This window comes from Ovis canadensis, chromosome 1 (assembly GCF_042477335.2).
Source record: "Ovis canadensis isolate MfBH-ARS-UI-01 breed Bighorn chromosome 1, ARS-UI_OviCan_v2, whole genome shotgun sequence".
Lineage (NCBI taxonomy): Eukaryota > Metazoa > Chordata > Mammalia > Artiodactyla > Bovidae > Ovis > Ovis canadensis.
The window spans coordinates 191,114,165-191,136,815 of record NC_091245.1 but is presented as its reverse complement, the minus strand read 5'-3'; the positions used below and the strand labels follow the sequence as shown (position 1 = coordinate 191,136,815).

At 41.1% G+C, this 22,651-nt stretch overlaps 1 protein-coding gene across 2 annotated transcripts in view; it reads left to right on the top strand.

The window, feature by feature from the left end:
• The window catches only part of HACD2 (3-hydroxyacyl-CoA dehydratase 2), a 93,460-nt gene extending 72,697 nt beyond the window's left edge, over positions 1 to 20,763 (top strand). The window contains exons 5-8 of one of the 2 annotated variants that reach the window (XR_011249556.1): positions 9,409 to 9,530; positions 11,376 to 11,554; positions 16,538 to 18,749; positions 18,822 to 20,763. Coding sequence is in view for 1 of the 2 variants with exons in the window: in XM_069555877.1 (XP_069411978.1) it covers positions 9,409 to 9,530; positions 11,376 to 11,554; positions 16,538 to 16,620 (384 nt within the window). In the remaining variant the exon portion in view is untranslated. Of the gene's footprint in view, positions 1 to 9,408; positions 9,531 to 11,375; positions 11,555 to 16,537; positions 18,750 to 18,821 lie in introns of those variants that run through there. The other variant, XM_069555877.1, reaches the window with a different exon arrangement.
• Positions 20,764 to 22,651: the final 1,888 nt, after the last annotated feature.

Below are 22,651 nucleotides of genomic sequence, written 5' to 3'. Positions count from 1 at the left end.
TATATGATCAAGGTGGAACTAATTAATGACTGTTTTCTGATGCAGTCCTTATACTTGAGTTTGGTTGAAGGTAATAATAGTTGCATGAAAACTGTTAATAACATGCTCTTTGAAGCTGAGAGAATCAAACTGAACTTAGGAAGAACATTGGGAAAGGCTAGCAGCTGGTGAGATCCTTAGACATCCCAGATTTGGTACAAGCTAATGCTTTAACGCTTAACAGAAAACACAATGACAAAGCAAAATATTATTTTGGTAATTAAGCCTAAGAGGCAGCCACCAGCCTGTACTGGATCCCAGCAGTGACTAGCATACATAGTAGAAACTTAATAAATATTTGTTGAGTTGAATTTTTCTTTCATGGAATAAAAATAATAACTGCTATTTATGAATGGCTAGCACTTTACTAAGCTCTTGATAGGTTTTTCTAACCTCACGTGAACCCATGCAAAGGCAAATATGTTACCTCAGTTTCCATATGAGGATGTTGAAGCTGGAAAAGGATAAGGACATGCAGCCTGGAAGCCTGGAGGTCTGTTTGGTTCCAGAGTTGCAGTGATTGGAAAATAGGCTAGTTGTAGGAAATTGCCATTCTTTCTTCATATTTCCCGGGAAATGGGCTGACAGATAGTAGCATCAAAGTTGGACTAATGGGAACATTTTAGCATTCAGACCTGCATGTCTGATTTTGTCATAAATGCAGAATTGATCGTGCATTGCCTATTTACTGCATGCTTATACAGGTTTCTCATTGCATGTTCAGAAAAGTTAATTTCATGACCAAGACTTGTTTCAGTAAGCCAAAACATATAACTAGGCCATCATCCATATTAAAGAGTAGTTATTGTGTTGTAATGGAAATAATTTTTAATCAATCCCCCTTGTCATTGTAAGTTAAGAAAATTTTATATAGTTGCATATTTTTCTCTCCTTTAAAAGGGAAGTATATTAATATAACTCACATTTTCTATATAAAAGGAATATTTTTTCTGGTTTGTTTACTGTGTATCCTAGCATAGGTTTTTATTTTATTTTTTAATTGAAGGATAATTGCTTTACAGAATTTTGTGGTTTTCTGTCATACATCAACAAGAATGAGCTATAGGTACGCTCTTGTCCCCTCCCTCCCCATCCCACCCTTCCAGAGTGTCATAGAGCTCCTGTTTGAGTTCTGAGTCATACAGCAAATTCCCCCTGGCTATCTATTTTACATATAGTATTGCATATTTCCATGTTACTCTCTCCATACATCTCACCTCTGCTTAGTCCCCTCCCCCATAAACAGTAAATCATGGGTACTTTACACATGCGGTTGCCATGTGAAAAGACCAACACTTATCCAGACATCTTTTTTTTAAACCACCACACGTCAGTATTTATTACATTTCAATTTCTTATCAAGGAGGATATTCCTTTTAAGTAGATAACTAGATGAGTTACATTTTTGTTCAAAAAAACTTAATAAAGTTATGGAAAGCATCAGGATTGTCGTCAGAACTGTCCTGTGCCCCAGCCCAAACCTGCTGACATTACCCTCAAGGCAGTAGCCCTGTGACCTCACTCTCCCAGGCGCCCAGCCCTCTTCACCCAAGGCTATTCCAGCCAAGGCAGAGAACATGCAGGCCAGGCTGCAGACAGGTCAGCAAATACTTATTCAGTACCTTCTCTGCTCTGGTATCATGCTCAGCACTAGTTTGCATGGAAAAGAGAAATCACAGGTGCCTCCTTCACAGGGCTTGCTCAGGAGCAGAGTCAAGCAGTGCCTTAGAGTAGGGTAACTGACAAGTCAGGAAAGACAGGCTGCTGGCACCACGTGTCACACTCCAGCTGCCCAGCTGAGGGGTACACCAGCCTGGTCTAGCTCCTAAGGAGCTGTTCTAGTCTCCCAGGCCCACTTGTTCCTCCTCATTGGGTGGTCCTGGAGGTGCAGTGCGTTAATACATATAAAGCATTTAGAACAGTGCCTGGCACTTAGTAGGTGCTCAGTAAATGTTAATTACATATTAGCTATAATGTAACCTTATCTTTTCCCAGACTTTCAGTGACAGTTTTTTGTATAACTGTATTGAATTCTTCTCTGTGTCCTGAAGCAGAGATATAATTGACTTTTAAAACAGAGATATAATTGACTGTTCACATAGGAATGAATTCTTTATACTTATTAAAATAGTTTCACAGTTAGCTGGTGAAGATTTATACATAATTACTTTTACCATACTTAAGGGATAATTAGCCCTGCTAATGGGAGTTATCATTATCTTAATCATCATTATTATCCTAATCTAAAGCATTTATTGAAAATCTCGTTTTGCCTTTTAAGTCAGCTAACCCCTTTTTCAAAGGGAGTTTTTGGACCTGCCCTTGGGGTACTTACAGTGTAAGACTGTAGTAATTTGAATGCCAGTTTAGCCTCAGCATTAAATCTATTGTTCCATCTCAAGTGTGCTTTTATTGATAGTTTTTGTTATAAATGTTCCTACATCTTTTTTTATGGTTATGTAGCCCACCTCCTCCAGCAGATTCAGATTCTTCATATCAAAGGCAATTTATAGAAACCAGGTGATATTGTGTGCTTCTAATTATGTCCCCAAAGTGGTTGCTTACTACTCTGGTGATATTTTAAAATAATTTATTTGGAAATCATTTGAGGTTTACAGAAAGTTTAAATTAGAACAGTACAAAAGACTCTCATGTTTCCTTCATTCAGATTCTCCAGCTATTGACATTTTACTAAATTTGTTGCATCACCTACTCCTCTGTATTTGCATATCCTTTTTTTCCTGAGCCTTGAGAGCAAGCTGTACATGATGTCCTGTCCCCCCTAAATATTCAAGTGCATGTTTCAGACACTCTCCTACCTCACCTGCATACAACCCTCCAATATGGAAGCCAAAACTGATAAAATACTACCGTCCCACCCACAGACTTCACTCAGATTACACTAACAGTCTAAACAGTGTCCTTTTTTTCCCTTTGTGGATGGCAAGTTTGGCCTTGGAGTACAAGAAATAGAGGAAAACAATAGAATGGGAAACATCAGAGATCTCGTCAAGAAAATTGGAGAGATCAAGGAAACATTTCATGTAAGAATTGGCACAATGAAGGACAGAAATGGTACGGACCTAATAGAAACAGAAGAGGTGGCAAGAATACACAGAAGAACTACACAAAAAAGGTCTTAATGACCCAGACAGCCACGATGGTATGGTCACTCACCTAGAGCCGGACTTCCTGGAGCATGAAGTCAAGTAGGCCTTAGGAAGCATTACCGTGAACAAAGCTAGTAGACATGATGGAATTCCAGCTGAGCTATTTCAGATCCTAAAAGATGATGCTATTAAAGTGCTATACTCAGTATGTCAGCAAACTTGGAAAACTCAGCAGTGGCCACAGGACTGGGAACAATCAGTTTTCATTCCAATCCCAAAGAAGGGCAATGCCAAAGAATGTTCACACTGCCACACAATTGCACTCATGTCACATGCTAGCAAGGTTATACTCAAAATCCTTCAAGCTAGGCTTTAGCAGTACATGAATTGAGAACTTCCACATGTACAAGCTGGGTCTCCAAGAGGCAGCAGAACCAGAGATCAAGTTGCCAACATTAACTGGATCATGGAGAAAGCAAGGGAATTTCAGAAAAACATCTGCTTCATTGACTATGTAAAGCCTTTGATTATGTGGATCACAGCAAACTATGGAAAATTTTTAAAGAGATGGGAATACCAGACCACTTTACCTGTCTCCTGAGACTCCTGTATGTGGGTCAAGAAGCAGCAGAAACTTACATGGAATGACTGACTGGTTCAAAATTGGGAAAGGAATATGTCAAGGCTGTATATTGTCACCCTGTTTGTTCAACTTGTATGCAGAGTACATCATGTGAAACACCAAGCTGAATGCATCACAAGCTGAAATCAAGATTGCCGGGAGAAATATCAACAACCTTAGATATGCAGATGACACCACTTTAATGGCAGAAGTAAAGAGAAACTAAAGAGCCTTTTGATGAGGGTGAAAGAGGAGAGTGAAGAACCTGGCTTAAAACTCAGCATTAAAAAAACTAAGGTCCATCACTGCATGGCAAATAGAAGGAGAAAATGGAAGCAGTGACACATATTATTTTCTTGGGCTCCAAAGTCAGAGGACAGTGACTGCAGACATGAAATTAAAAGACGTTTACTCCTTGGAAGAAAAGCTATGACAAACCTAGAATAGTGTTAAAAAGCAGAGATCTCACTTTGCTGACAAAGGTCTGTATAGTCAAAGCTATAGTCATGTAGTCATGTACAGATGTGAGAGCTGGACCATAAAGAAGGCTGAGCACTGAAGAATTAATGGCTTTCACATTGTGGTGCTGGAGAAGACTCTTGAGAGTCCCTTAGACTGCAAGGAGATCAAGCCAATCAATCTTAAAGGAGATCAACCCTGAAAATTCACTGGTAGGACTGATGCTGAAGCTCCAATACTTTGGCCACGTGATGTGAAGAGGCCAACTCATTGGAAAAGACCCTGATGCTAGGAAAGATGAAAGGCAAAAGGAGAAGAAGACAGAGGATGAGATGGTTAGATATAATCACCGACTCAATGGGCATGAATTTGAGCAAATTCCAGGAGATAGTGGAGGACAGAGGAGCCGGTGTGTTACAGTCCACAGGGTCAGAGTTGGGCACAACATAGCAACTGAACAGCAACAACATATACATAAGTGTATACTCATACACATGTACATCTAAAAGTATATCATTGTGTATATCAATATGTGTAAATATATATTCAATGGATAGTTTATAAATGTATAAAAGTGTATAAATCTGTGTTATAAAATCGTGGGCTCGTAGCAGTTCCTCCAATTACAATCCAACACCATGGTATTCTTTCTAGGGTTCTCCCTTCCATGTTTGTAAATACCTGTTCCAATGGCAAGAAGTCCCATTTTTTGAACTATATTGTTTTATTTACTTGGTTTACTTGTTTACAACATGTAGCTGATTTTCCAGCCACACTAGCCATGTCTTCAGCCTGCCACCTCTGTGTCTCTCCCTCACCTCCTCATCCTCAACTGCAAGAGGGATATTCTCCCCACAGCAGCAGGGGTGTGTGTGTGTGTCTGAACCCCGGGAAGACAAGTCAGAACTGTTCAGAGTTTGGGGGCACAGGCTGGGTTCAACATCTGTAAACCTCACTTTTCCCGTCTGTAAAATGGGGATTCGAAGAGGTAATATATGTTCAAAAGTGCTTGGCATATAGTATGAATTCAGTTATACTATTATTCAATTATACTATTATGTATAATTATTTTTTACTGCTATCGTCGTCATAATTATTAAAAAGATGATTTCTCCCAAAGTTAAAAATGAGCAAAAGACATTTCTCAAAAGAAGATACACAGATGACTGATAAGCACATGAAAAAATGCATATCAAAACTGCAGATGCCACTTTGTACTCATTAGGATGGTTACTGTCAGGAAAGAAGAAGGAAAATAGCAAAATGGTGGTAAACACGTGAAGAAATTGGAACCTTTTTGCACTGTTGGTAGGAATGTAAAATGATGTAGCCAGTGTGGAAAACACTTTGGCAGTTCTTCAAAAAGCTAAACATAGTATTATATGATCTAACAATTCCACTTCTAGGCATACCCAACAGAACTGAAAAAACAGGTGCTCAAATAGATATTTGTACACTCATGTTCATAGCAGCAGCCAGAATGCGGAAGCCATGCCAATGTCCATCAGTAACTGAATCATTAAACAAAATGCGGTATTTACATACAATATAATATTCAGACTTTAAAAGGAGGGAAACTCTGATACATGGCTTCAACAGGGATGAAACTTGGAAACATTACACTCAATGAGACAAGCCAGATGCAGAAGGAAACATAATGTCCTTCCATCTAATTGAGGCACCTGGGACGAACAAGGAAAAGAGTCCTCACAAGGAAGCAAGCGTGGTGGCACCCTGCTCTTGGAATTCTAAAACTGTGAGAAAAGGCATTTCTACTGTTCGAGCTACCCAGACTATGGTGTTTTTTAATGGCAGCCAGAGGAGAAACATAAACATACTCTTCACAGTTCTGCCAAGAGCGGACTCTAGTCTTCATCTCCTAGAGTTTACCGGAATCTCTTCTCTTCACAAATGAAAGGGCTGTCAAGAAGAGAGAAGCCTTACCAGAAAGCTTGATCAGGGGATTTCTTTGAAATAACCAGAGTGGTGAGCAGTAGGTTCCAAAAGGCTAAGAAGAATAGGGTTTCCTCATAGAGATTTTCTTGTGTGGCACCATCTGTTTTTCTTTGAATGTAATAAAAATGACAGTTTTTCGTGTACTGATACTCCCCGAGCCTTTTAAAGTCCAACATATGATGCTGTTTGTGTATAAAGGTTTTTCTCTTGTGCCCATTTGTTTCTCAAGCTGAATTTCTGTGTAAACTCCCTTGGCTAAATTACACAAGCCACCCACTCCCCATGCCTCCTCTCTTACTGTAGAGCAGGGGGCTGAAACCTGCCGTCTGCAGTGTGGAGGGTCCAACACACAGCTCACTGCCCCAAGCAAAGGAAGATTTTCTGGCTGACCTGGTTGCCCCATACCCATACCCTCATTTGTGCCATGAGTGAGGGCAGGCAGCTTTGAAACATGACTTCAAAACATTTTTGGTCAACCTAGCCCAAACTGCTCATTGGTCTTTTAAACTCACTAACTCATTTTAACTCATTCCATTCTACCCCTATTTTGTGTTACTGGATAGTTATCTGCAAATTAAATGTTTGATCTCTGATTTTACATGAGCCTCTTCTTAATAACATGTACTTCCTGTAGATCTGAAGGTATCATTTGTACAAAACGGTCATTTTCCCTATCCTTAGGCTTTTAAAAATTATGACATGGTCTTCACAGCTGGATTCTGGGAACAGACTGTTTTCACATTCCTCCTGAGTCTGTCGCAGTCCTTTTGGTCTAACTGAAGGTGTGTGTGAATCAAATACCTTCTAGACTGGATCAGAGCAGAAGGCTGGGGGGCTTGCTTGTCTGCTTTTCCCTATTTGAAAGCCTCCAAGACTACACAGAAACTAGTATCATGTATCAAAGCGCAGGCAGCTGATTAGGATTGTATTGTTTTGCTCCACAAATATCTGTTGAGCTCCTACTTGTGAAAAGCACAAAGTGCTTTTGGGAATCAAAAAATGAATAAAACACGCTTCCTGCTTTCAAGACTATTACAATGCAAAATATTAGAGAAGAACGTCTCTTATAACCCAAAGATCTTTGAGGAAGGCTTTCAGCCCATAGCTGTAAAAGTATATCTCCTTAAGATGAGGATTACAAAGCATATCAAAAAAAAGCAAAGTGTGCTTTGAAATTGTATTTTGGTATAGATGGGTTTTAAGCAAGGATTTGTGGACAGACTGAAAAATGAAACATGAAAGCTTTAAAGGGGTTTAGCTTTTACTTTACTTTGGCTAATATAAGAGCACCAGGAAAACAAAAAGTATTCTCGCTCTTGACAGTATAAAATTCTTACTATTTTTAGAGAATAGTAACTGTGGATTTATGAAGTTCTTTGTCAGAGCAATTTAGTTAATAGGTATGTAAATGACTGCTTATTTCATTGTGTAGGCAGATCTCTCCATGTTCACTTTCTGAGGAAGAATATAAGTGCTCAATAACATTCCAAATGCAGAGAAGCAAAAGTTAAGGTTAGAATGCCATACTTTTGTTATATTAGATCTTAGGAGTAAGCTAGAGAAGATCTTGTAAATGATATTTGTGTGGTTTGCTCAGGGGAACTTCTTATTCACATTTAACTCTCTAACTGCCCTTTTCGGATGTAAGAAAATATAAGTGAATTGAGGTGCAAGGTTGTTTCTTATTCTTAGTATTGGTCTTCAAGCGTGAAGGATCATCATAAACTTAGCTGGAGTGGGAAGGCTGGGTATGCTGAAAGTTAATACCACAGTAATAAATTTTCATGCAAGATTTGCAGTCTGAGGCATATCGTGAGAAAATCCCCTAAAATGAAAATACCTAAGAAGTCAGTGACAGACTTCATTTTTGGGGGCTCCAAAATCAATGCAGATGGTGACTGCAGCCATGAAATTAAAAGACACTTGCTCCTTGGAAGAAAAGCTATGACCAACCTAGACAGAGACATTACTTTGCTGAAAAAGGTCCATCTAGTCAAAGCTATGGTTTTTCCAGTAGTGAGGTATGGATGCGAGAGTTGGACTATAAAGAAAGCTGAGCACCGAAGAATTGATGCTTTTGAATTGGTGCTGGAGAAAACTCTTGAGAGTCCTTGGACTGCAAGGAGATCCAACCAGTCAATCCTAAAGGAAATCAGTCCTGAATATTCATTGGAGGGACTGATGCTGAAGCTGAAACTCCAGTACTTTGGCCACCTGATCTGAAGAACTGACTCATTGAAAAAGACCCTGATACTAAGAAAGATTGAAGGCTTGAGGAGAAGGGGACAACAGAGAATGAGATGGTTAGATGGCATCACCAACTCGATGGCCATGAGTCTGAGTAAGCTCCGGGAGTTGGTGATGGACAGGGAAGCCCAGCGTGCTGCAGTCCATGGGGTCGCAAAGAGTCGGACACAACTAAGCGACTGAACTGACTGACTAAGGAGCCTTATTAGAAGCATATTGGTTTTTCAGCATGAAAACAACTTCATAGGAGGCTGAGAATTCCAAAGCTCTTCTGGCTTTAGCCACCTCCTGTGATCAGCATGGAAGCCTCTGTAATCTCTGAGTTAAACCAGGCTCATCTGGGATCAGAAGTCACCAGTGGGAGAGAATAAATGGGCTTGCCTCTTAGACGATCTTCAGCTTCCCCCACGTGAATTTATCCTGCCCAGGGAATTAGCTTCATCCTCAGTTGTGTTTTTATCATTATGTTGCCCTTCTCTGAAATTTCGCTGGATTCCAAGTTGTCATGGAAATCAAATTAAAATTCTTATTAATGGAACCCAAGCTTTTCACCAGTTCACCCTTTTACTGTCTTGCCTAAGCATTCTTGGCTCCCACAATACCGGTTCACATTCTCCACATCATGTCAGCAAGCAAACACACAGAAACTCACTCATCGTATTTGTGTCTCCCTGTGGGCTCCAACTCATGTAGTTCCCCATCCGTGTATCTCTTACTCATCAGTAAGCCGAGTTTCTTCTCGCTTGCCCCTCGTCCCTTGGCTCTGCAGTTGTTGTCATAGACATGTCTGTATTCTTTATGTGGCAAGCTCTTTCTGTGCTGTGCTGTGAGCCCTGAGGTTACAGACCAGGAGCTGTATTGACTTCAACCCCACCAGCTCAACAAGGGGTAAAGGTCAGCTCTCCACATTGTGAGTGCTTCTTTGTTAAAATGTTTTATTTGTTTGCTCTTTCGTTTGTCTGCCTTTTCCTACAGGTCCAGAGTGAAGACAGTGTCCTCCTGTTTGTTATTGCCTGGACAATCACAGAAATTATCCGTTACTCCTTTTATACCTTCAGTCTGTTAAACCATCTGCCTTACCTCATCAAGTGGGCCAGGTAAAGACGTACAGGAATGAAGACTAACTTGGGAAGTATCACTGTGCTTTTTCTTTATTGCCTAAATACTATTTTTTATTTCTAAAACTTGTGTGAGGTAGGAGTTGGATGAAATTCTGCTCTGTGGATTTCATCAGGGCAAGTGACTATGTAACTGTGATTTATAAAAACACTTTTAAATTTTTTATCTCTACTTAAGTGATTTATTTGGAATCAATTCTCTCAGTTAAATTATTCAATAGAGATTTGATGTAGCATCCCTTTTTTGTCCATAGAAAACTTTACTGATGAGCTTCTGCCATTATGATGGTTTTTTGGGACCAAGTCCAATTCCTATCTCAATTTTTCCAACACAATAATTCTTAAATTACTCTTTAATTAATAACAAGTGTTACAGGGCACTTTTAGCATATTATCAATTTAGTTTGCTTTGATTATTTTTAACAATAGTATTTGTTATGAATTTGGTGAATTTCTGATCATTCATCTGATTATCTGAACTAACCTGTGACACAGCTGTGAGCAACTTTCTGAGTTAGAAAAGACTACAGGCATGAGTGACAAAGCCGAAGGATCAGAATTGTCCTTGGGGCCAAAGTGCCTCATTTCATAAAGGAAAACGGTGGTTCCTAGACAGTCTATGAGTTTAATGATTAAACAGAGACATAAACCAAATGTTTCCAAAGCATGTGAACTTCTTTTTCTTTCCTTTTTTTTTTTTCCCCAGTAAACATTTGTATTAGGAAAAGAGGAGAATGGGAAAAGTGTAGCGGTTTCTAACCAAGTTGGGCAGCAAAGCTGATGGAAAACTAGAAAGCTGTCTCTCCTAGTCATAGCTGTCTATCCTAGTTATATAAGGTTATTGGCCACACCCTGGTTTTAGTCTTCGAGAAAGATTCCTTTGTCCGTTTCTTCTGTGGCCCCTGGAAGAGTCCTGCTTTTCCACCCTCCTCCTAAGCATGGCTGAAGGTGACAATGGAGAGCATATCTTTCTTTCATCAGCATACTTCCTGTATGTGGAGGTTTAGAGCCCAGTATTTACTGTCAGCCACACACAGCCAAAGGCTTTTTAACCATAAGCTGATGATTTCTTTAGCAATACTTATACCTCAGAATGGCTTCCAGTTAGTTCCCTAGGGTGAGCCTCTCCAAAATTCTTTTTAAAACATGAGAAACTCCTTTTTAAAGTGAAGAAAATTGTGTAGAGTTACCCATGTGATAGTAATTGGGGTTTTTAGGGGGTGGGGAGGGACTGGAAAATTACATAATGACCAAGGCTATCATAAAATTTTTAATATTTTTTAAACTTAGCATGTATTTTATTTTTCACAGTAGCATGTACAGGCTTTTGAAAGCTTTGTAGTATATACACATTGGATATGCTGCTTTCTTCAGTCCACAGACCAGACTCGGTGTGCATTGTAGGGATTCTTGGATACCATGTTTCAACACCTTTCCCCGGAAACCCACACCCACCTATGAGGCAGGACCCTTCAGTATGAACCATGACTCCGTGCCCCTACTTTACCAGTATTTGACATCATTTCAGTTATTTTAGGGGGTTGTTTTGAAGAGTTGTTTATTTAGTCAGCTCAGATTTTGAGGCTGACCAAATACATTTTATTTTAGAACATTCAGAAACATACCTGCTTTGGCCCTTTTCAAAAACTGGGTGGTAAAACCTGAATTTAAGCAGTGGGTAAACAGCAAAGTGTATGAACAATAGCTTTCTACAAGACCAGTACCAGCTACTTATAACCAGTACTGGTTGTGGGAGTGGGAGGGTGCGTCTTCCTACTGAAGCTGGCTTCAGACCTCAGTAATGAATATTTTGCTTTGTTTTAGGTACACACTCTTCATTGTGCTGTACCCAATGGGAGTGTCGGGAGAACTGCTCACAATATATGCCGCTTTGCCCTTTGTCAGACAGGCTGGCCTGTACTCCATCAGTTTACCTAACAAATACAACTTCTCCTTTGATTATTATGCATTCCTAATTCTGATAATGATCTCTTACATTCCAAGTAAGTAGATATTTATACATATATTTATTTATGTTTTTAAAATTGGCTCAACAATAGCTAGAGTTAAATGCCTTTGATTGTTTTTATGCCATAAATCTTATTTATCGGGGATGCTTTGGTTCTCATTGAAGCTGACTGTCAGAAAGAATTTTCTCTGGTAGTAACTGAATAAAGATGAATTCCTCTCAGCTGCTAAAATGCAGTCCTTAGTGCGTGTGTTTGAAACAGTGAATGCCAGGATAGGTTAACTGCCTATTGGAGGAAAGTACTGAGTGGAAAGCAAAAAAAAAGCCATTAGAGACCTTACCTTGACTTTTTCAGTCTCTTAAAAGCTGCTTGTTATGGTATTTGAAAAACACTGTAGAGAGAGTTTTACACTTTTGCTACATCAAAATAGACATTACTTCACTTTTAAGGAATTGGTAGTTGAGTAGAAACAAGTACAATAAAAATAGATTAACTGATTAATTTTTTCTTTATTTCTTATTTTCTTTTTTGGAAATAAACACTTAAAGCCATCTGAACAGAACATAGCATTCTCTTCAGGATGGTTTCCGATTATAAACCACTCTTCCCTAGCAAATCCCATGGATGGAGGAGCCTGGTAGGCTGCAGTCCATGGGGTCGCTAAGAGTCGGACACAACTGAGCAACTTCACTTTCACGCATTGGAGAAGGAAATGGCAGCCCACTCCAGTGTTCTTGCCTGGAGAATCCCAGGGACGGGGGAGCCTGGTGGGCTGCCATCTCTGGGGTCGCACAGAGTCGGACATGACTGAAGCGACTTAGCAGCAGCAGCAGCAGCTGAAGGTTTAAATATATAGATACTCAAATCTGCCTACCAGCACATTAACAGAGAGAAAAGGCCATGTTTGAGGCTTCTCTAAAGTGAGTCTTGTTTGCGGAGGATGAAGAGTTGTTTACTCCTTTTCTCAAATTCTGATGTTCAGTTTCTATCCTATAATTGATTTCCACATATCCAAAAGTCATGTTAACTGAATGCTGCTTCTCCCTTAGCTACTTCCGTTGGCATTATGACTCTGAATCTTATTTTAGGCTGTAAGATGCTATATCCTCCCCTAAACCTCAGGTTAAATTCAGACTGGAAGGTTGGATTTTTCTTCAGCCCACAGCATTAACTGCATGACTCATCCTAACAATCACAGGTGACAAGCTTGTGTCCCCTTGTGGGAAACTGCATTTCATACATTTTGAGGGAAAAAAACGGCATCCCAGTTTCTTGTGAACATTTATCTTGGAGAAGTTCTTGGATGCACTTCTGCTTTGTGGTTCCTTTTACGCCCTTTAGGAGCAATCGAGTCCTCGTCTCTGTTGCTGGAAGCAGGGTGGCTAGCGGCTCTCTCTCCAAATGTAAGAGGTAGTTGACGTTCAAACGAAAGACAAATATGGAAGAGCGTAAAAACTTAAGTAGTTAGAGTTAACTTAGAGCTTTCCACCTTTCCGACTTTGTTCCCCTAGAGTTTCACTTCCAGTCTCTGGAGCAACACTTCCTAACTGCAGTTTTGCCACACCCAGGCTAACGAGGATTATCCTGATGAGCACCATAAGATTTATTTAAATTCAGCATAAGTCTTTAAATGGAGATAAATGGTGTGTTGGACAACTGGGAACGGGGCCAGGAGACTGTCATGAAATCAAACCAGTAACAAAGTGCTGCCTGGTTAATGGAAACCTGGGGCCCCTCCCTCAGAGGTGCTGCCAGGTGTCCAGCCTGTTGCAGGTGGGGCTGTGTTCCAGGAGCAGTTCTCCGGGCACTCTGCACCTGCTAGTCTCTTTTTGTGCTATGGGGGCCAACCAGAGCCAACCTTTTGGCCTCTGCCTGCTGGCCTCTCGGTAGAGAAGGGACCTGGTCAAGCACAGGATGACAGGTTTCCTGAAGGAAAACAAACCCAGTTCTGTGGGATTTTCCTCTGTGGCCTTAGAAGAGAAGAGAGCACAGACCTAGAGTCAGCTGTCTTACAGAGAGTAGGGAAACTCTCTCCTCTCAGCCAGCGTCTGCTTTCCGTACCTCAGTCCTTCCCCGTTTTACCATTCTCAGCCTCTTTTTAATGAGACAACTTGGCTTGGTTAAAGTCCATACTCTTTCATTTCTAAGGTAGCTTAACTCTTATAGGACCAAAATAGGATTCATTCCAAGGACAGAGATTAAAAGTTTCCCTTCAAATCCCTAACTCCCCACCCAGGCTCAAGATGGCAGTGCAGACCCTGTCTGCTGCTGCGGATCACTCGTGTCTGCTGGCCCTCACTCTGCTTCTGGCCTGAGCCAGTGGCCCTGAATGTTTTCAGTAGTTGATGTTGTTAATGCTGAGACCAGTTTGTACAGTTCATTCCAGCCAACTGCATGTTTCCAACTTTCCAAAACTTTGTATTTATAAGAAGAAAATGCAGAGTCAGGAGAGGTTGCTGTTGCCATGCAGCCTTCTTTACCAAATTTGGATTCCCTTCCACAACTTAGGTTTCTTTCAGTCTCCTCTCATGGGAAGTGGATGATGTACGTATCTTACAGAAAGCAGCGCCTCTTCGTTATGGTCCTGACAAGATGTTGCACTGTCGCACATGCGGCCCATATTGTGCGTGGCCTGTGAGCTGCAGCCCTGGGAGTTTTCTCATAGCGGGGTGCTTTGGGTTCCCTCTGGGGTGCTCCTCTCCTCTGCTGCAGCTGCAGTATCAGTATGGACAGTATCTGTTTACATTACCTGCTTTCCCCCTTTTGCAAATTGGTGAAAGTTAGCTGCAGGGCTGGGGGTTTAAAAAAGGCAGAGAGAAATGAGAAACAGTGATAGAGGGCAGGGTCACCAAGAAGCAGGGCACTGTCCACACTGTCAGTAACCATAACCACACCTCTGATTTTTAGAGAAACAGAAGGAACTTGCCCCAAGCAGAGTGTTTCCAGGTGCCCTCTGCCTTCAAGTCTTAAGAGCGCCCTTCTCCTTACAGGAAGGTGTGCCCAGTGACACCGCAGACACCCACCCGCCCTCTGTCACCCCAAGACGGACACGTGCACAGCCGCCATCTCCATCCTACATGCCCTGAACTATAAGAGCAGAGGCTAGAATTCTGAGCAGCCTGTTGTCAGGTTGAGGTTTTCAGTGTAGTTAAAAGCAGGTACCCATGCATCTGGAATTACTTCAGTCACTGGAGCTGGTGTGACCATGTGAGTAATTGAGATGGAGATGGTGTCCCCCAAGTTCTGGTCACCAGGGGGTCACTGCCACAGGAGCAGAGAATCTCTGGCCCAAGTATTTCCATTTTCCCCGTCTCCCCGACACATTTCTTTCTCTCAGGCACTGAGCAACTTCTGGAAGAATGTAACAAAATGAAAGGGCCATATCTGCTCCCCATTTCTGACCCAGGAGCCTCGGTAGCTGGCAGGCCCTTGCATGAGGATGAAGGTGTATTTAGCCATCTTGTTGCCACTAAAGGCCTATTGAATGGCTTTTGGATCGTTGTCCTGCGTCAGACCCTGTGGGTCCACAGCCACACTTTATATGAGTGACATAATCACAAATGCAGCCAGTGGAAAAGTCCTTAGTGTTCTTTGCCGCAAAGTTTCCCTTTACTAAAGTATATCTATAGAAATGTGACTAGCCTCACATTTTTAAATGATTACAATTAGTATTCCTTATGGTTTAATTATATCCTTACTTCCAGTTTTTAGATTATAGAGCTTGTCAAATTTTCTGGCGTTCATACCAAAATAGTTCTCTCACTGTTGAATTTTATGCACAAGCTGGGTCTTTTCTGTGAATAACTTCCTGCCTGCAAATAGTGAGTGGAGTGGATGGCAGTGCTATTCAGCGCCGGGGCCTCCTCTGCAGTTTATCAAATCTGTGTGCACACACCCACTGATGTCTTGGTACTTTGGGAGGATCGTTTGACATTTGGCCAACTTGGAACCCATTTGGAAAGAAAGAAACTGTCAGAGAAGAGTTGGCAGTAGAAGAAATCACCTCCCCCAAAACACAGGTTACTGTCTAAAATATAGAGTGGAGCTGTTGAGAAGGGAAGGTGGATGGTGCACGTCCAAGACCATCTCCTGGAATATTTTATGTGGTTTTTGAACCCCCAGTTTACAGTAACCTCGTGAAGGTCAGATAGCTTAAGCTGGCATCTCCCAGCAGGGACACTGTAGGCCTTTGGGGTGGGACAGTTCTTAGTCATGGAGGACTGTCACATAGTGTGGATTTTGGCATTACTGGCCCCTTGCACTGAATGCCAATAATATCCCCACTCCAGTCCTCCCACCCCCATTTCCAGCTACTCCCTAGACAGGCAGTACCACCCTGTTCAATCGAGAGCCAGTCCTTTTTAAAGTAATTCATGAAATGACCAAGAACAGAATCTCCAGTGCATAAGGGTTTGCTTTTCATATCCAAACGTGGCTTAGTGGTGTTCAGATCAAACGCCACTCCTCGGTCTTCCCAAAGAACAGCATTTCTCTGGAAGTAACTTTGGGACATCCTCCTGGGTGACAGAGCAGGGGGACAGGGAGGGCGAGGCTGAGGGTCGGGAGCATGCAGCCTGGTCCTGACTGTCAGTGATTTGCTGTGAGACCGCAGGCAAATGCCCACCCTCTCTGAGGCTTCCATTCCTCCTCTGTGAACAGGAATGGTAACTCCCGCACTAGAATTCATCCCCTAGTTGTTGGGAAATCAGAGAATAAATGTGAAGATAGCATGAGCTTGTGTAAAGAGTATTATTTGGCAGCTCTGTGGAATCTTGATTGGTAAGGCTAGTGACAGTAGCATCTGACGGTCCAATCCACATAACCCTTCCCCCTCGGCTAAAGCAGGAAAGGAAGTTTCTTTGTGTTTTTCTTCTTTCTCCAAGCCCGTCTTGTTACCATCCTTGGTTGCTGGGAGAGAAAGTGGTTGGAGTCAGAGACAACCTCAAGTCCATGTGCTTTACATAGAACGTGTGGTTTAAAATCACTTTCTTAACCAATTCTTTCTCTTCTTTGCAGTTTTTCCCCAGTTATACTTCCACATGATACACCAGAGAAGAAAGATCCTTTCTCATACTGAAGAACACAAGAAATTTGAATAGTTCCTTCTTCCTGCACATCCCCAGAAACAAACTTTCCAATGACAAAAAATGCTGCAGACTTTTTCAGTTCCCAATACGTTTCATAGAAAATAAGTGAGAACTATTTTTAAATACTAAAAAAATAAATAAATAAATAAACCAAAATCCAGTGTCATGTGGGCCTGGGATTTTCTAAAAAACAAAACAAGAAAAGCTGTTACATAAAACATCCTGGCCAGTCCATTTCAGCATGCTCTTTCAACCAGAAGTTCCCAGTGTTTATGATGGCGCTGGAAAGGGATTTGGCATTCTATGTCCCCCTGTTTCCTTCACATGTCTGATAAGTGAAAGATCTGTAACACTCGCTCCTTGAGCGTTACGGTCTGAGCCCTGAAGTTGTGCCCACTGAGTGCCCAGCTTGGAGCAGTTGCGTTTCAGGCTGCAGTGTGCTTAGCATTCCCTCTCAAAGTGCTTGACTGCATGCTGGAAGCCGTTTGTTCTCTGGCTCGCTCTGAAGTTGTGGCTGGGACCTTCCCCTCGTGTCTAGTGAATGAGTTATACAATGTACATGTCTGTGAAACTTGGGGGTAGTGCCTATAATCAGAAAACAACTAGAACCCTTTTGTTTGTTTTCAATTGAGTCGTTACTGCTTGCCACTACGAAATGTGCTTGAATTTAATAAGTATGTGTATATTGTAGAGAAGCTACCTTAACTGGGGCTCCACCTCAATCCTATTTTAACAAAACTGGACAGTTTTGAGGAAGGGAAAGCTCAGTAGCTAGTCAATGACGGGTACCTTTCACAGTACTATTCTCAGAACACCCTGAGTAAGGAGTTTGCCAGGAGCTATTTTCGCTTAGGGACCTGAAGCCAGTCTAGTGCACAGAGGTAGAGAATCTATTCTTGAAAGCACATGGAAGGTGTTACTCTAGAAATGGAGTTTTGAAGAACAATCAGGAATGGGTTTATGTACCCTTATTATTTTATTTTTATATTTTTATTCGGCTCTTCTGTTTGTATACTTTTCCTTATTATGGTGCTATGTAATTCCCACCAAGTTGTAAGTCCAGAGGCAGTGAAATGTTCCAGTTGGGCAGTTATGAACTAAAAGTAGTATCGTCCCCGCATTTTGGAGCAGCCAAGAAATACTTTGGACATATGGACACTGTCTAATTAACGTCTTGTCTACATACTATAATTGCTAAACTGTGCATTTAAGGCTTTTCAAGAAAGAGTTGGATGAAAATGTAAAGCCCAAGTTTAGACATGCATTAGATTTTAAATATACAGTGTTCTTTACGGAAACATTTTCCCTTTTCTTTTTTAATTGGTTGATCTTTTAAAAGTCTAGCTTACTAGCTTACTGACTGGTTATCAACTAAAATATAATTGCCAATATTAGAAGGGTGTCATAGTGGAAAACTTTTAAATGCTTATTTTAATAGAAGCTTGAAAATTAAGATGAAAATGAGAAGAAAATATGCAGCCTGAAATTTAATGCAAGCAGATGTATAATACATTATTTTTGAATTGATCATTAAAATTCTGCTCCTTAAAGGCAGCACTCTTGACTTGGATGTGGTGAGATTAGAATCTATTCTTGTATTTGATAAACAAAATATGTGGGAAGATTATTTTTCATGCTTTTTTCTCTTATTTTTCCAAAATGTTTTTCTACCATAAAATAGAATCAATTTGGGTTATATTAGCCTTGTTACTTAAGCTGAGTAAGATTTTTTTCATTTGTGTTTGAAATAGTTATAGAAGATGGGATGAAAAATGCAAATTTTCCAGGATTGCTGGATTGGGAGTTTTATTCGGGCCTCTCTATTATAATTTGTCATTATTTATGAAAAACAATCTGTCACAAATAGTGGTCATGCATCCAATTAAACTTTGACAACAAGAACGCAGCAAATAACTCCCTTCTCAAAAAGGGTCTCAACCCCAGTGTGTATTTTTGTCCATCAACATTTAAAATGCTCGTTGCAGATAAGTAAGGCATGCACTGTCAGTCACCTCTCTCAGTAACTGGTTTCTTTATCTCTAATGTGAATTCATTTCTCTTTGGAAGTGGTGGTGTTCGTTTATGAACTGAGAGCGTCTAACCCACCGCATATCACGTCTTGTAAGGTGTGGATGAGGAAGGTGGTGTTCGTTTATGAACTGAGAGCGTCTAACCCACCGCATATCGCGTCTTGTAAGGTGTGGATGAGGAAGGTGGCGTTTTGGGGGGTATTTTGTCAGGCTCAACCACGTTCATTTCCGGGCAGAGTCAAAGGCGTCGTCTGCCCCCCCAACCCCTACCTGATTGGGTGCTTCAGACCCCCCTCTTCGGGGACCACCTTCTGGCAAAGAATTCTTTGAGATACGCAGTAGTGCCATATCGACACAGGCTGCTAATCTGCATCTTGCTGTGTTCTGTTTGCTAAGGTTGGGGTCATTGATTTAACACATACTGACTGTTTTCAAAGGCTCTGTGGAGAGTTAGTCATGGAATAAAGCACATCCACCTGATGGAAACGTTCCCCTGGAGCAAACTTCCGAGAGGAAGGGCTTAGAAGGTGTAGCTTTGAGGCATGTGAAGAGATTGTGCCCTCACTTCCACTTGTGTTTTTGGTTATTCATTTATAATAAAAGGTTGGCATTGATGTGGTACAACCTGCAAATTAGTTTCAATTCTGAGTTTTGGATAAAGCATTGTAAGACAAAATTGGTACATACCGCTCCTTTGAAATTTGGGTAAAAAATTATACAACCATATATAAAGTCATTTTTATATTTTTTCTATGTTGTGAAAACCAAAACTGTAATTTTATAAGTCTTTGATTCACTAAAATTATATAATTTAAGTGTATTTTTTGTATATTTAGAAATAAGGAGTTCAAAGACTATGCTTAACTTTCTATGCATGCATTTGGAAGCTGTTTTTACCTGATAATGTAGAAATAAGTTGTATTCATAAAATACTGATCTGTGTTGCATTTCAAAATAAACTGGTGTGTTCTCTGCCTGGATTTGATATCCGACCAGTAGATCTGGTGATTTTTCACATTGAGTTGGCCTGAAAATGGTATTGTAGGATTATGGAAGTTTCAGTTCCATTATGGATTCCAGCTCTTTCTTAAAGTTCTTAAATCTATTTCTGCTCTTCATAATGGTTCTACACTTAAAGGAAAAGCAGACAAATTATATTGAGGTTTCGAAAAAATCATTCTTCCAAGCAGTCAGTATTCAAGCTTACCTTGCTAACCTCCAATCTGGCTGCAGAAGGACAGGACAGATTCATCATATAGGCGACCAGGAGAAATAAAAAATTAATCAGTAAAAGATTGGAGGGCCCTTGTCTTACAGTGTGTATGTATGTGTTTTAATCTAATTTTTCTAATATAAGAGAGGAAATACTGTTGCCCAGCAATGTTCACCTTATGAAACAAGCACTTGGTCAAGCGGTCCAGTACCTCCTCCTAAAAATACCTCCAAGCACAGAGCAATCCTAGAAACTGCTTTACTCACAGTAACAAGCGGGGAGAAAGACTGAGAGGATACTCAGCTCGGCTGCTTCCATCCTGCTAGTTCTAGACCCCAGATTTCCGCCCCTCAAAAGTACTAATGTGTCCATGTGCCAGTCCCTTTCTAGTTATGTCTCTAGGTGGTCTCAGGGTGCCTCCAGCAGGGGCATGAGCCCACCGGAGTCTCCCAGGTCCTAGAGGTGTCACCCTCGTCCAGGACTGTGGCAAATGTTCCAAAGAGGAGCATATTTTTTCTGAATGCTGTCTGATCACAGGAATTACCAGCATAGTGGTTAGAATAGCCTCTCTCCTCGTATAGAGCTAATCTACTTTGGAGATAGGCACATTTGTGAAAAGAAAATTATTTCAGCTGAAACTGAGGAACAGATGGTAAAGTTAATAGCAGAGGCTATCCAGAAAATACAACTTTTCCATCTTAGAGTGGCAATGGGAAACCAGCCAGGTCTTTGTAATTTGTCATTGTCATATTTTATAGCAATTATGTGTACTATGTTAACATAAGCTCCAGCCTTAGGAATTACCATTGGTATAATTGAGGCCCACTGCTACACACACAGTATTCCGAAAATACTGCTCTGTTGTTCTGTTCCCTTTAACAAGAATGAATAAACTAGCTTTGCAATTCCGTATATTTTTTTTATTCCAGCATTACAAATAGACTAGTTCGTTGTTATAGTTTGGTGGTGAAGAAACTGTTCTAAACATTTATTACCCAAAATAGCTATACCTATTAACATTCCCCTGCCTGCAACTAGGAACCAGAGTTAGAAGAGAGCTGTGTAGGTTTTTCTGACCTACACTTTGATTTAAACGTGAGAAACTAATCTGGGTTGTTTTTTTTTTTTTTTTTTTCAGATTTAGAGATATAACCCTTACTGTTACAGGGCAAGATCTCATTACCAAAAATAATCTTTTTTTCCCCACAAAAAGGCAATTCACCCTAAGAGTCACTTGATAAGCAAAAATAAAATATGTGAGAGGCAGTGTACTTTAAGCACCTAATACCCGTTTCATAAATCTGTTTATGTTTGGAAATTGTATTTTCTGTTCACTAATTCCAGAACATGGACTTATTACCATGGCAGCGCTTCCACATCTATCTATGACCGTGGATGCAATCCCGATGCTTTTCCATGCTGGACTTAGTTAAAGCCCTAAGGCCATTTCCGCCTCCGTGTTGTCGTAGCTGGGTGGCCCCACTGGGGGGCAGCACCTCACAAGCGATTGGAGGTCTGGGGAATCCAAGGCGTTTGGAACGTAGCTTTGACCCAAGGGCAGAAAGGCACACTAATAAAGGTCAGTCACAGACTTCTATTGTCCATATAAAGGAAAGGCAGCCTCGTGTTTTGGAGGGGTACAGGAAATAACACTTTTTTAGAGCAAAAAACCCCAGTTTGGATTTGAGCTTTGAGGCTCCAGCTGTTCTCTTCCTGCTGCGGAGACCTCCCTGGCTGGGACTGCGCAGGCTGCCTGGTTTTGAAATGAGAGATATTGGACCCGGTCATAAAGCAGGTGTTAGTGCTCCTGCTTAATGGAGAGCCTGCTTGTTAATCTCTGAAACATTCAGGGAGGTCAGTTCCCGCTCTTCTTCTGTCCCTGGATATTTTTGGAGGGTGGCCTGGGCCATGAGAAAATGTCAGGCCACCTTATAAGGCCGCGTCTGGCCCCGAGAATGCTTGTCTGCAGCGTGTCCAGTACACTCTGTGGGTGTGAGTTGACTCTTGGACTGTGAGTTTTCTCACAGATTTAAAATACTTCTATTCATGCCAGGGATTATTCTCACTCTTTAACAGGCTTAAAGTCTTCCCCACGAGCTGTTTAAATGACACCAATTTTGGCCATACCCAGTAGATCACCCAAGGCATGTGTAATCCCTCACAGCCACACTAGTTGTTTGTGCCAGGGCAGATAGTCTACTGCAGGTGGTTTGTTTATTTTTCTAGTGTATGTCAAAGTGGAATCCACAGAATATTAGTTCTGGGGGCAGTGGGAGTACAAGTATGTTAGGGAGTGGGGGGTTTCTGTGGTTTAAAAAGTTGAAAAGTTTTCTCTCCTGCTGGACTTTGTATATCTTTTCTCATGTGAACAGTTTGTGAATCTCCAAGAAAGGGGGAGCTGATGCAGGGCCAAAGCCACTTTCAACCTTATCCTTGAAACATCTTCAGGGCTAAAGCTCCTTGAACACCATGAAAAATGCTAATCTGTTGGCAGCTTTCCCCATCAGAGAACATGAATACATCCTGAGGGGAAAAAAAAAAACAAAAGAGGGCTTAGCCTGGGATCTGGGAAGATTTTCCTTGTTTTTTTTTTTTTTCTGTTTGTTTGTTTTTTAAAAAACAACCATCCCAAATAGGTAAATGAATTACACATTAGATTGAGAGCCCAGAAGTCGGCAGCCCTGGATGGGGTCTACCCTTCACTTGTTTCTGCTGCATCTGAAGGGAGCTTACCAGTGGATGAGAGCTTGTCTGAGAAGACCCAGATGGAACTGCAGCCCCAAACTGGGTCAGTCCAACC